This window comes from Nyctereutes procyonoides, unplaced genomic scaffold, assembly GCF_905146905.1.
Source record: "Nyctereutes procyonoides isolate TBG_1078 unplaced genomic scaffold, NYPRO_anot_genome, whole genome shotgun sequence".
In the NCBI taxonomy this organism is placed as follows: Eukaryota; Metazoa; Chordata; class Mammalia; order Carnivora; family Canidae; genus Nyctereutes; species Nyctereutes procyonoides.
The window spans coordinates 55,872,139-55,884,650 of NW_026575020.1; the positions used below are offsets into that span (position 1 = coordinate 55,872,139).

At 48.4% G+C, this 12,512-nt stretch overlaps 1 protein-coding gene across 4 annotated transcripts in view; it reads right to left on the reverse strand.

The window, feature by feature from the left end:
* Positions 1-12,512, reverse strand: part of RNF157 (ring finger protein 157) — an 81,231-nt gene that overhangs the window by 7,373 nt on the left and 61,346 nt on the right. For 2 of the 4 annotated variants that reach the window (XM_055331070.1, XM_055331089.1), the window contains exons 9-18: positions 11,560-11,631; positions 10,897-11,056; positions 10,638-10,750; positions 7,692-7,930; positions 6,855-7,014; positions 5,131-5,242; positions 4,498-4,685; positions 4,154-4,219; positions 2,876-2,924; positions 987-1,097 (exon numbers count right to left, since the gene is read on the reverse strand). In XM_055331070.1, the coding sequence (XP_055187045.1) occupies positions 987-1,097; positions 2,876-2,924; positions 4,154-4,219; positions 4,498-4,685; positions 5,131-5,242; positions 6,855-7,014; positions 7,692-7,930; positions 10,638-10,750; positions 10,897-11,056; positions 11,560-11,631 (1,270 nt within the window). The remainder of the gene's footprint in view (positions 1-986; positions 1,098-2,875; positions 2,925-4,153; positions 4,220-4,497; positions 4,686-5,130; positions 5,243-6,854; positions 7,015-7,691; positions 7,931-10,637; positions 10,751-10,896; positions 11,057-11,559; positions 11,632-12,512) is intronic. The other 2 variants (XM_055331079.1, XM_055331097.1) reach the window with 2 other exon arrangements.

The following is a 12,512-nucleotide window of genomic DNA, read 5'->3' on the forward strand; positions in this document are numbered from 1 at the left end:
CAGTGTCTCTCACAGGCTGACGGAGAGCGGCCACCACACCAGGCTGCGCCGCTCCAATGCCTCTAGCCGCTTCGCTGAGCGAGTAAAGCACTGGACCCATGATGTGACATGGCTGTTCTGAAGTTCAAATAAGTCTTCATCTCAGGGGATGTTGGAGAGATTACAAACACCACAGTGTGGATGACAATCTCTGCTGTGAAACCAGGAGGGCGTTTTTGACCTGGTCCACCTGGGCAAGACTTGGCTTTAGGGAAGCTGTTTGCAGAGCCCTTGAATGACCATGTGCAGTAGCAGGAAGTGAGTGCTCACAGTGTGATTAACACAGTTCCTGCGTTCAGGTTCAGCTTAGTATCAGGAGGAGCAAGGGGCATAGTGATAGTCCTGACTAAATTTAAAGTTAGGGCTCCAGGGAGCATAGTCACCCTTGACTCCTGACCTCTCCTTTGGGATCCAAGTCTAAAAAATACAATGAGACTCGTAACCCAAAGCTCACTGCCTCACAGAGCCATGTGCTAATCTAAACCGTGTAGGCTTTCAAATTCCTCCCTGCTCCTAACTAAACAAATTCCTTCCGAGGAGCTACACATCCCCTTTTTAAGGACTCAGGCTATCTTCCCAAGACCTTCTTGAAGATGGGGTCTGCCTCAAACGTCCTGTTGAAAACAAGACCAGGCCACCTGTCATGGGGCCTGCAGGATCGGGGTGGAGGGCGGCGCGAGCAGGCCAATTTGGAAGGAGAGGGCATTTTACTCCCGTCTTCCTGTCCTAATAGTCTTGTTCAGAGCAGGGTTCGCTCTCTGCACAAAGTTCAGGGGCTCTCCCGAGGCCTCCTCACTTCCTTCTAGCATCTGGCTTCCAGCGTCCTAGCACAGCCCATGCCTTCTTGCAGGAAGGGCAGGGCAGGAGATGAGTGTCCCAGGGTGAGAGCAGGGGTGCGAGCAGGGGAGCATCTCCCACCAAATTCATGTTCAGCAGCTGCCACTCACCCGGTAAGCAGACCTCAGGGCACAGCTTATTGTCCAGTGCTTTCACGCTGGCGATGCCAAAGTCATTGTTATTGTCACACTCCATACCTAGAAATGCGCATGTCCTCTGGCCTGTAACGGAGTTAACGCAGTTAGAGAGGGGCTGGCTATATTTTTCTCTACTTTGCTGTCCTTAAAAAAAAATCTTAAGGATGGAGACAAAAAAATCAAATCATATGTTAAAGAAAAGACAGTAATTAAGTGGGTAAAGAGTGGACAATAAAGGAATCGAACTGAATCAAACTGTGTGGGCCTGTCTGCGTTCTTGCCCTGTGCTGCCCTGTCTCTTGAACTGGCCCCTTCCCAGCTGGTGTAGGGACCACCAGGGAGGGTGTGGGCCCAACAGGGAGCCGCGTGGTGCGTGGGGCGCGGCTGGGGGATGTGAGGGAGAGCTGCCACTGAGGCTGCCTCTGCTCCTGCCTGGGTCTGCCAGGGCACATTGGGTGTTTATGACCACGAGGCTCTGTAAAATGATAGATACATAAAACAAAAACTAAAGGTCTCAGGTTCCATAATTTTGCATATTATTCAGGATCACCACGTTCACAAAATTATGTGTTATTTTCCTATGAAACTTAGTTTGTTACTTCAAGTATGTTTTAAGGGTCTGAGCAGAAACCTACAGACATGGAAGGGGAAGGTTTCAGATGTTATTTTTTTCTAGCTTCCCCCAAACCTCTGGTTTTCTCTTGATGAAAGGGAGAGGAAAAAACATAAATCCATCGTGTGGGTTATGGAATGTCAGGCAGAAACTGCCCGACACCCTGCATTTTTCAGAAGCAAAGATTCTATAGGGGGGAAGCGATCACAGAGGGTGACTTGGGAACCCCGAGCACTGAAGGCATCAACCGAGTCAATGAAGCACCCGGCCCTGTCTTGGGCTGGCGTGCAAGTGTGGCAGAGACACAGCCTTGGTGGCCAGGCCCTCCTTCAGGGCTACTGGGTCAGGTGAGAGTGGTCAGGCCAGCATGCACACCCCTGAACTCCCCAAGCAACGGCCAGCGCTAAAGCAGAAGCAACTAGGATGACATCTGCATCCAGGCTGGGGTCCAGGTCTGCTTTGGAGGTGCCCTTCTACGAGAGGCACCTCAGAGCAGCACAGGGCAGAGATGCTGGCTCCTGGAGCACGTGGTGTTTCATTCCCAGGGGGGCTCTCCCAGCCCCAACTCCACTTCCCTCCTTCCTTGCTCTGTAGATCATCCTTTCTGTCCCAGCCTTCCTGGAGACAAAACATTTCCATATGAAGATATAACGGAGGCCTGAGTTACAGCAAAGAAAGTCATTACAATAGCCTACCAAGATCTGTCTATGCTGAGCGGCTGATGTCTCTTTCTCGCACCTTCTCTGTGGCCGCTGGCCCCTACGGTCCCTCTGCTACTGAAACATCAGCTGCCATCTTTGCTAAAGCAAAACCAAACCAATGCCTAACAGTCCTTCCTCCCAAGTGAAGAAAATTGTTTTTGCTGCTGCTGCTGCTGCTGCTAAACATCAAAACTGCCAAGAGCAGCTCTGAGGGATTCAGTTGAAAAGCGGAAGCGGGAAGGAAGGTGATGGGGGTTGCCCAAGAAGCTTCAGAACCTAGTCCACGCAAATACAGAGCTCTCTGTGTGCCTTCTGCAGCAGCTTCATCATACATCCTTGGCGCTGAGGCCTTGAGAGAGCCAGGAAGACCTACTGTGGCCCTCAGATACCCTGCCTGCTCTGATAGTCCATCAAGAAGACAACCTTTCCCCAACAGCCACACAACTGAGTAGTGCCACCAAGTCATAACCGGTACCCCTTTCTCTATCCATTAAAGAATACCCAGGAAAGAAATCTAGTAAGAGGGAGCAAAGGACCAGGTCTTTTACCATCTTCTTGGGTGGGTGATCCATCCTCTTCCTCTATAACATCATTTCCCTAGGACAGAAGGAAGGTGCTATGAGTATAAAAACAGTAAAATGAATATATTGATCAGTTAAAGACAGAAGTAACTGGGCTAATGGTATCTCACACTGGGGCCTTCGTCAATAGCATACATTGTCCATTGTGTTTGAGAAGCCTAGGAGGCCTGGAAGATACAGATTTTGCTTGGGGAGGCATGGTCTGCCCGCAGGGACCAGGTCTGAGGCCTGTTACAGACGTACCCAGGGAATTTCAGGAATAGCTTTGGCAACAGTTTATCTCATACTGTTTCTTGAAGGTGGAAATAAATGTCAAATGAAAAAGCAGCTAGTATGATCATAACACTTCCAGAAATTCCTTAGCATCCCAAACTCTCTCCAGATACTCCCATGAGAGCATCACGCTCAAGAAAAAGTTCTAGTCGGGCAGCCTGGGTGGCTCAGCGGTTTAGCACCGCCTTTGGCCCAGGGCCTGATCCTGAAGTCCCGGGATCGAGTCCCACATCAGGCTCCCTGCATGGAGTCTGCTTCTCCCTCTGCCTGTGTCTCTGCCTCTCTCTCTCTCTCTCTGTGTGTCTCTCATGAATAAATAAATAAAATCTTAAAAAAAAAAAAAAAAGAAAAAGTTCTAGTGCCCTCCTTGTGACCTGAACATTTCATGCATTTCCTGAACATCTCCACCAGGGCATCCTCATGCTGAATTGTAATCCTGCCATGGAGCTCCTGGATGAATATATAGTTTATTTATTTTTTTAGTAATCTCTATATCCAACGTGGGGCCTGAACTGACAACCCTGAGATTAAGAGTTGCATGCTCTTCTGACTGAGCCAGCTAGGTGCCCCTGGATGAATATATATAGTCAGGGGGAGGTGGAGGCCAAAACCAAGTCACTGGGGTCTTTATGTCTTCCAGTGCCAGGAGGTGCCCGTGACACAGTCCTTCTGAGTAAATGCGAAGTGAACGGAGGATGATCACATTCTCAAGTCTAGGGTCTGGATGGGAAGAGCTCCCTCTAGGACTCACTCCACACCTTTTACACAGTGACCAGTACGATGGGCTAAGGGACCATCCACCGACCAGAATGCATGGCTACTCTTCCCTCTATACCACAGCCCGCCCCTAACTGAGCCAAGCACACCACCTTGGAAGGCTTCTTCCAGAACAGACCCCAGCCTACTGTGTCCCCCGCCAGTGCCAACAGCCCCTCTGATGGGAGGGAGCCCTGCGCCCGCCGTTGGCGGTACCTCTGCATCCTGCTCTTCAGCGGCGAGGCCAATGAAGTTGCTGTCTGGAGATGCTGCTGGTGTCACCTGCGGAAGAGCAACAGAAATCAAGGCACAGACATCACTGCTCTCCTACCCAGCCCACAGGGCAGCAAATCCAAACCAAGTCCTTGGGACAGAAGTGGCACCAAACAGGAGTCAGACATGAGGGAGTCTTTGATTCAACGGCCCTACCTTGTTTTCCAGGGCACTTCTGGGCACAGCAGGGGACTTGGCAGTATCCCTGGCAGACCTTAGGTTGAGCTACTTTGGACGCGTGTGCAGCGCACAAAGCAGCAAAGACAATCACTGTGCTCCTCCCTTACCTCTGCTTCTTCTGAGGGGGCCCTGCTGGCGGCCTGGGGTGAAGGGAGGGCCTCTCCCTCTTCTTCAGTGCCAGGGGCAATGTAGGAGCCAGACATGGAGGAGACTGTGTCGGTGCTGATCTGGGAGTGCTGGCTCTGGGAGGACACCATGGACATGACCGACTGGGCCAGGCTGCTGCTGGCAGGGTCTGTGGAGTCAGGGGCAGAAGGAAGGAGCCGGGAGGTCAGGTATGGCTTCTGTGAGCTGACCGAGGAGCAGAGCAACCTCCCCGTGCTCACGCAGCGAGGACCACAGTGGCCTCACCACAGCCTCACCAATAAAGGTCTAGGTTTAAAATTTTCCAAGGTTCTGCTCCTTTACATTTTAGGGCTCAGAACTCAACCCAGGGAGCAAGGATCTGCTTGTCCCTGACCCAGCATTGAAGGAACCCATGGTGGCAGGGCCGGGTAGCGGGGTGAGATGAGCCCTCCCCCCAGCTGTCAGCAGGACCCCCTGGCCTCTGAGAGGGGCCTGGTTTTCATGCAGCTTCGGTATTGACCTGCTGGTCCCAAGTCTGCCCACAGGAGCTATCAGGAGTGCCACGGACTAGGCTGAGCAGAAGAACATGCAATGGTTCCTGCTCCCTCATGTACCTTCTGGGGAGGAAATTGTGGAAGAGAGAGGCGTCCCTGTGCAAGACGACTGGTCAATAGCTCCCGAGGATGACAGGGTAAGATTTTCACTTTCTGGGGTTACATCACATTCCTGGAGGGAAGCAGAGGAAGGTGTAAGGGCAGGGGACTGGGTAAGGAGGAGGCGGAGGACACTGGGAGGGCCCTGGGCCCCATTGTCAGGACGTTGCGTGCAGAGCAGGGACGGTTTCTCTTTTGTCTTCCCTCCTCTGCAGCCCTGGCCCGGAATGGCTGCCTCCCAGGGGAGGTGAAAACTTCAGTCAGCACATCCTGCCTGAGGCTCAGCATCTGCTAGGGCCACACAAAGACTGCAGCTCAGGTGACACAGGTCACCCAGCAGCTGTGACACGGGAACCACCCCGGGTTTCCCAGGATTATAAACCACTTTCCTTCTGAAGAACACAAAACCAGCAGAGGCCTCACTGCCTGCAAGGCGTCTCTAACTTGGATATCGGGTTAGTCCCAGCTCTATGGACCTCACACAAACACTACCTTTGCCTCATGACCCACTCCTGACACCCAGCTATCGGCCACCTGGGCCAGTATCCTCACCTCTCCCAGGCAGATGGGGATTCTGTCCCCATACCCTTTGCTCCATGAGTTTTTTTTTTTTAAGTAGGTTCCACACCCAACATGGGGCTTGAACTCATGACCCTGAGATCAAGCGTCACAAGCTCCACCAACAGAGCTGACCAGGTGCCCCAGAGAGTTCAGGCACTCCCACCTGCCTGGGCCAGCGGAGCCATCCCGAGGCCTCAGATGCTCTCTGGGGGACCATGCTGCAACCGTGTCAGATGGGCCTTTGTGGGCAACACTCTTGCATACCACTGGTCTGCTCAGAGCCCCAGCTTCTGCTCTGTGCCTTTGCACGGACTGCTTCACCACCTGGAATGCTTCTCTCACTTTTTTCTACAAGTCTAAAAAAAGCCAAGATCCAGCTCATATGCTACTCCTCCACCACACTTCCCTGGTTTTCACTACATAACATAATCTCTCGTGTCTCTGCCACAGCACCGTACTGTCCTTTTGTGGGGGGCAGTTCTCTATAGTTAATATTCACTCATTCTCTATAGCTAAGATTCATTCATTCAGGGATGCCTGGGTGGCTCAGTTGGTTAGGCATCCACGCTTGGTTTCGGCTCAGGTCATGACCTCATGGGTCATGGAATCAGGTGCTGCATTAGGCTCCATTCTCTCCAGGGAGCCTGCCTGAGATTCTTTCCCTCTGCTCCTCCCCTCATTTGAGCACTCTCGCTCTCTCTCACACAAATAAATAAATAAATCTTAAAAATAAATAAAGAATCATTCATTCATCCAACAAATACATACTGAACAACAACTATGTGCTATACATAGTGCTGTTAGTTGTATGTATGTCTGGTCCTCAGCTAGACCCCGAGCTCCCAAGGTCAGGGGCCACTTTATCATCTTTGCCTTTTCCAATCTACCTGGCTAACTGCCATACAGAGACAGTTCTGCCACTGTTCTTGGCGTACAGAACAGTGCCTGGCACATAACATAGGCTCAATATATTGTTGAAAGGATGAATGGAATGAAGCTTTGGCTCCTGTCTCAAAGAATGTTCCATAGTACCTGAGGAGCAAATGAAAGCAGATGGACCTGGAGAGGCTGGTGAGACAAAAGTACCCGCCATCCAACGTCCGAGAAATGGAGACTGAGATTACCTCTTCCAGATGCTGGGCTGATGGCCTCTGAGAGAGCTGGGTGTCTGACTCACTGCAAGAACGCTCATCGTCCTCTTCATGCAACACAGAAGAATTCTGGGAAACAGACCTGCAGAAGTCCAGGGAGAGGAGCATCTGAAGCCAGTATCCCTGTAAAGAACTGAACCGGCCTGCACTCTCATTAGCCTGCTCTCACAGGAGGAAGAGGACCCAGAGGGCTGGGTGGGGGACACCCAGGTCTTCTGAAGGAGGGCGTGTTGAAAAAGAACACTAAGAAGGGAGTGAGCTTTTCTGGGGGTCAGAAAATCGCAGTTTTGCTTTGAACTCCTTCAATACCTTGGGTCTGGACTGGGGGAAAAAAAACACTGACAGTTTTAGGGTCTCAATATTTTTACCTAAAAACATGCTCCTTAACTCTGCCACAGAAAGCTTTTCAGGACTTGTGCCCAATTGGGTTTCAATGCATAAGAGGTACAGGTACAGAGCACAGGGTTCCTTCACTGTTTAGACTAAGCGGTGCCCACCATGGGGTTCCCTGATCCCAGGGATGTCCTCTTTCCCCACCCCGTCCCCCCACCCAAGAACACCTGCGATTTGCCTGCCTGGATTCTCCGAAGTACCCACATGCTACCTTATCTCCCTCTCCTAAAGGATGGGATAACCTCCTGCCTGAGGGGTAGCCCCAGGTCTTCAGTGAAACCAAGCTGGGAACAGCCTGGAGGGTCTACACTGCTCCAGTGACCCAGGACGTGAGCCAGTACCGAGGAGGCAAAAGACAGAAGAAAAGCATATCATCAGGGAACCCAGGGTAAACACTGTTGAACACCAACCACTCACTTAGAGAGACTCTTTTTGAGTTTGATTCCTTGGCTGCTGCAATCAGACAGGCGGTCGAGCGGGGAGAGCGTCCTGACTGGGGGCAGGTGGCCATCGCTGCCATAGGAGGGCAACAATCCTGAGAGGTGGCCATCTCCAAGCACGTGGAGTGCAGGGACCGCTGGGGATGGGGTGAGGGGCCCATTGAGAGCTTCCAGAAGAGACACCACTTCATAACCTGGTGGAATGTTCTCTGAGGACTGGGGGAATCAGAGACAGGTTGAAACATAATTAAGTACTCTTTGTTTTATGGCACGATCATGTTTCCTACTCTAATCTGAAAAAAATGTTTTCTTTTACATCTGATCTGGCAAGAAGAGCTTCTGTAAAATAAGCCAAAGGATAATAAAATGTCAAAGAAACACACAGTCCTAGATTCCACTTATAGATGAACTTTTTTTTAAAGATTTATTTATTTATTCATGAGAGACACACAGAGAGGCAGAGACAGAGGCAGAGGGAGAAGCAGGCTCCTTGCAGGGGATCCTGGATCCCAGGATCATGCCCCGGGCCAGAAGGCAGATGCTCAACCACTGAGCCACCCAGGCATCCCTACAGATAAACTTCTTCCTTGTAATATTTATTTTTCTAACTATAATGGAAATATATGTTCATTATAGGAAACTTTCAAAACACTAAAAGGTAAAAAATATTAAAGGTAGAAAAGGGGGGTAGGGGTGGAAATAATCAATAATCAAAGTAAAACTTTTATTACCATTTTGGTATGTGTTCCTCCAACTTTTTTCCCTGCTCAATTTACACAGTTGTACTCTGTAAATAACAATTTTATATCCTGCTTATGTCAGCAAACATAAGTATTTCCTTTCATACATGTCCCCTTTTCATAGAGTCCATGTTTCCTACTTACTCTATTTGTGCTGGGGATTTAGCTGCGTCCAAAATTTCCTACTGCAGACCACATTTTGAAGAATATCCCTGTGCACGAATCTTTATTTTTTTTGAAGATTTAATTGGTTTTATTAAATGATTCGTGAATTGGGCAACATTCATCTAGCAAGTAGACAGATGCTCCCACAAACCTTTTCTTTTTTTTTCAGATTGTCTTCTTGGTATTAAATTCTTAGATCTGGGCAGCCCGGGTGGCTCAGAGGTTTAGCACCACCTTCAGCCCAAGGTTTGATCCTGGAGACCTGGGATGGAGTCCCATGTCAAGCTCCCTGCACGGAGCCTGCTTCTCCCTTGGCCTCTCTCTCTCTCTTTCTGTCTCTTGTGAATAAATAAATAAAATCTTTAAAAATAAATATAATAAATTCTTTGATCTTAGATTACCAGAGATAAATGTTCTTAAGGCTCTTGATGTATATAACTATTCTGTTTTGTTTCTCCAACAATCCTATAAGTAGTACAAAGAACCTATTTTAACTGCTTCTCTGCCAGCATAGTCTCTCTCTTTTTAAGATTTTATTTATTTATTTGAGAGACAGAGTGAGCACCTGTGTATAAGTGAACCAGGGAAGGAGCACAGCAGGAGGAAGAGAGAGAGAATCTGAAGCAGACACTGTGCTCAGCGCTGAGCTCAATCCAAGGCTCTGTCTCATGACCTCAAGATCTTGATCTGAGCTGAAACCAAGAGGCAATGCTTAACTAACTGCACCACCCAGGTACCCTTCATGGAGTCTCCCTTAAAAAGCTTTAGAATCTGAAAGGTGAAAAATGGTATCTCATTTTAATTTGCATCTGTGGGTTTTTAATGTGGTTAACTTAAAAAAAAAAAAGATTGTTTAACCCACTAAACAGCCTCTTCTGAGAACTTTTAAAAGTATCCTTTGTCTATTTTCTGTTTGATTCATAGGAGCCATGGCAAAGTTATTAGCTTTTCCTCTGATATAAATGTGAAGATATTTTTTCTTTAAATTATTTGTTGTTTGCCTTTTATTTTTTTTAAAGATTTTATTTATTTATTCATGAGAATACACACACAGAGAGAGAGAGAGAGAGAGAGAGAGAGAGAGGCAGAGACACAGGCAGAGGGAGAAGCAGGCTCCACGCAGGGAGCCCGACGTGGGTCTCGATCCTGGGTCTCCAGGATCACGCCCTCGACTGAAGGTGGTGCCAAACCGCTGAGCCACCCGGGCTGCCCTGTTGTTTGCCTTTTAATTTTAATCTTTATACATCTGAATTTTAAAGTTTTTTATGTGGTAAAATCTACACATTTTTTTGGTAATGTCCCTCTGCCTTTAAGCTTAGAGAATCCTCTCCCATTGAAAGTCAACTAAAGAATCGTCTAGAATTTATTCTGTCTTTAATGTTTGGTTTGCTTTGCTTTAATATAGTTAACTAGTTACTCCATCTGGAATTTATTTGTTAATCTGGTAAGGAGTGAAGTGCTAAGCTGATTTTTCCTCCCTAAATAGCTAACTAATTATGCTAATACCACATACAGAATGAAGGCCCTCCTCTACCAGTGTGTGGATCTGAAGGCGGAGGCAGCTACACGGAAGTGAACTATGTCATCCACTTGGTTCCCTGTTGCTGGAGCCATGAAACAGGGTAAAGAAAAAGTTACCTTTTCCAGGACTTGGATAAACACAGTACATTGTATTCAAATACAAAATAATCACCCCTTGTTCCTGCTTGGGGGGAGTTCCCACTGGGATGAAGCTGCAAGGGGACTGACTATTCCAGGCGGGGTAAATATTAACTGGATGCCAATGCCGAATTCCCAGGGAGGAAAAGAGGAATTTAATGATCAGTATCCAATTTTCCGTTGTAATGCTGGTTGGTTTTAATACAACATGACCTCAGCCAGCTTACTAAATACTACAGCGTGCCAAGGTTTAATTACTTGTTGCAAAGTCAGGTAAAGAAGGATGAAAGGTGCAAAAAGCCAGCAAGGAGACCAGAGCGCTTGCTTCCTGGGCAGTCCCCGTGCTCAGCCCAACTTACCGAATGCTCTTCCGAGTCAGACGTCTGGGATGAGATGATGGGGTTAAAGCTGGTGGGAGACAAGGGACCCAATTTTTTCCTCATGGCCCGGATCTGAAGCAGTGCCCGAAAGGCTAGAAGGAGGAAAAGGGTCATCAGACCACCCTGATGCCAAAGTCAGGGTGAACAAGAGCCCAGGCAGAAACCACAGCCCCCCTCCCGGTGCCGGTCAGTCTGCAGACCCTCCCGTGGGGTCTGGGCCTGAGGCTCTGGGACTCACGCAGTCGGCAGATGGGGCAGTTGTTTGCCTGGTAGCGCAGCGTGTCAGCGCACGTGTTACAGAGGCAGAGGTGGCGACAGGGCAGGATCAAGGTGTCCCGCACATCTGAGAGACACACCACACACTCAGCACTGTTATCGCTTACTTCATCCTCAGCCACCTGTCCCAGGAGACAGAAATGTAGCCAGTGATACAAAGACCCTAGCGTCCTCTATTTTCTTTATAAGCAGCTTGCCCCAAGAGCCGAGACAAGTAGGAAGAACAAAATCTGACACTCACTTTGGACTTTACAGTTTAGCAAGTGAATTCGCATACTCGGTTTCTCTTATTCTGGGAGCTGTTTATCTCCAGCTCATCTGCGGGGGCTCAGAGTGTTGGGGCGAAACACTGGGAGACCACACAGGGAAGGGCAGGGGCCAAGGGAGAACCCTACCGGGTAACCGAGTGGCCAGGGCTCTCAGAGGAACTAATCCAAACCTGCCAATGCTTTTCATTTCCAAAGTGATATAAGCATAAGCATCTGGAATGAGGAAGAAAATACCCTCTTCGGACCAAACTGATTCCAGAGTTTGGCAGGCTAAATCCCTAGATCCTAGCTTTATCGGAGCATTTCTCTCTCTGCCTCCCGGGAAAAGCACATCCAGAATTTTGGATAGAACTTGCCTTAGAATCTTGTGTGTTGTACTTGTTTTCAATTCCATAGATCTCCTGAAGGAGGTAGCTGACACCATCTACCTGAAGAGCAAACAGCAAAGTTCAAGGGCAGACTGATTCACCCCAGAGAAAGTGGGAACTCGCCCCTCAACCTTCTCTGGTAACCAAGGACTACTGATTCACAATGAAAAAAATCAAAGGCCTAGACAAATAAAGGATGCTTTTATTTACTTATGTTTTCTCTTTGATGGGGGTGGGGAGGGGTGTAGAAAATCAAATGTTTAATTCACCCACCATTATACTCAAAAGGGAACATAAAAGTTCACAGTACAACGCGTACTGCAGCTCATGGTTACAGATAGTTAAGAAAGCATAGTTAAGAAAGGCACAGACCAGCAAAAACGGTAGAGGAATATTCATCAAAATAAGAGCCTTAACAATGTAATAGAAGTTAAGTGTGGACCTTACAAAAATAAAGGAGTGGAGGGGTTCCTGGGTGACTCAGTCAGTCAAGCATCTGACTCTGGGTTTTGGCTCAGGTCTTGATCTCAGGGTACTGAGATCCAGCCCTGCACGGGGCTCAGTGCTGAGCCAACAGCCTGCTAAAGTTTCTCTCTCCCTCTCCCTCTGTCCCTCCCCACCTTGCTCTCTCTTTCTCTAAAGTAAATACATAAACCTTTTTAAAAAATATTTTATTTTTCTTTAAAGATTAATTAATTTATTTTTAGAAAGAGCGAGCACAAACAGCAGGAGGGGCAGAGGAAGAGGGAGAGAGAGAATCTCCAGCAGACTCCACACTGTGCACGGAGCCCGATGTGGATTTGATCCCAAGACCCTGAACTGAAATCAAGAGCTGATGCTTAACTGACTGATCCACCCTGGCACTGCATAAATAAATCAATCTTTAAAAAAAATTAATAAAGGAATGGAAAAGAAAAAGAGAGGAGAAGAAACAGGCAGGG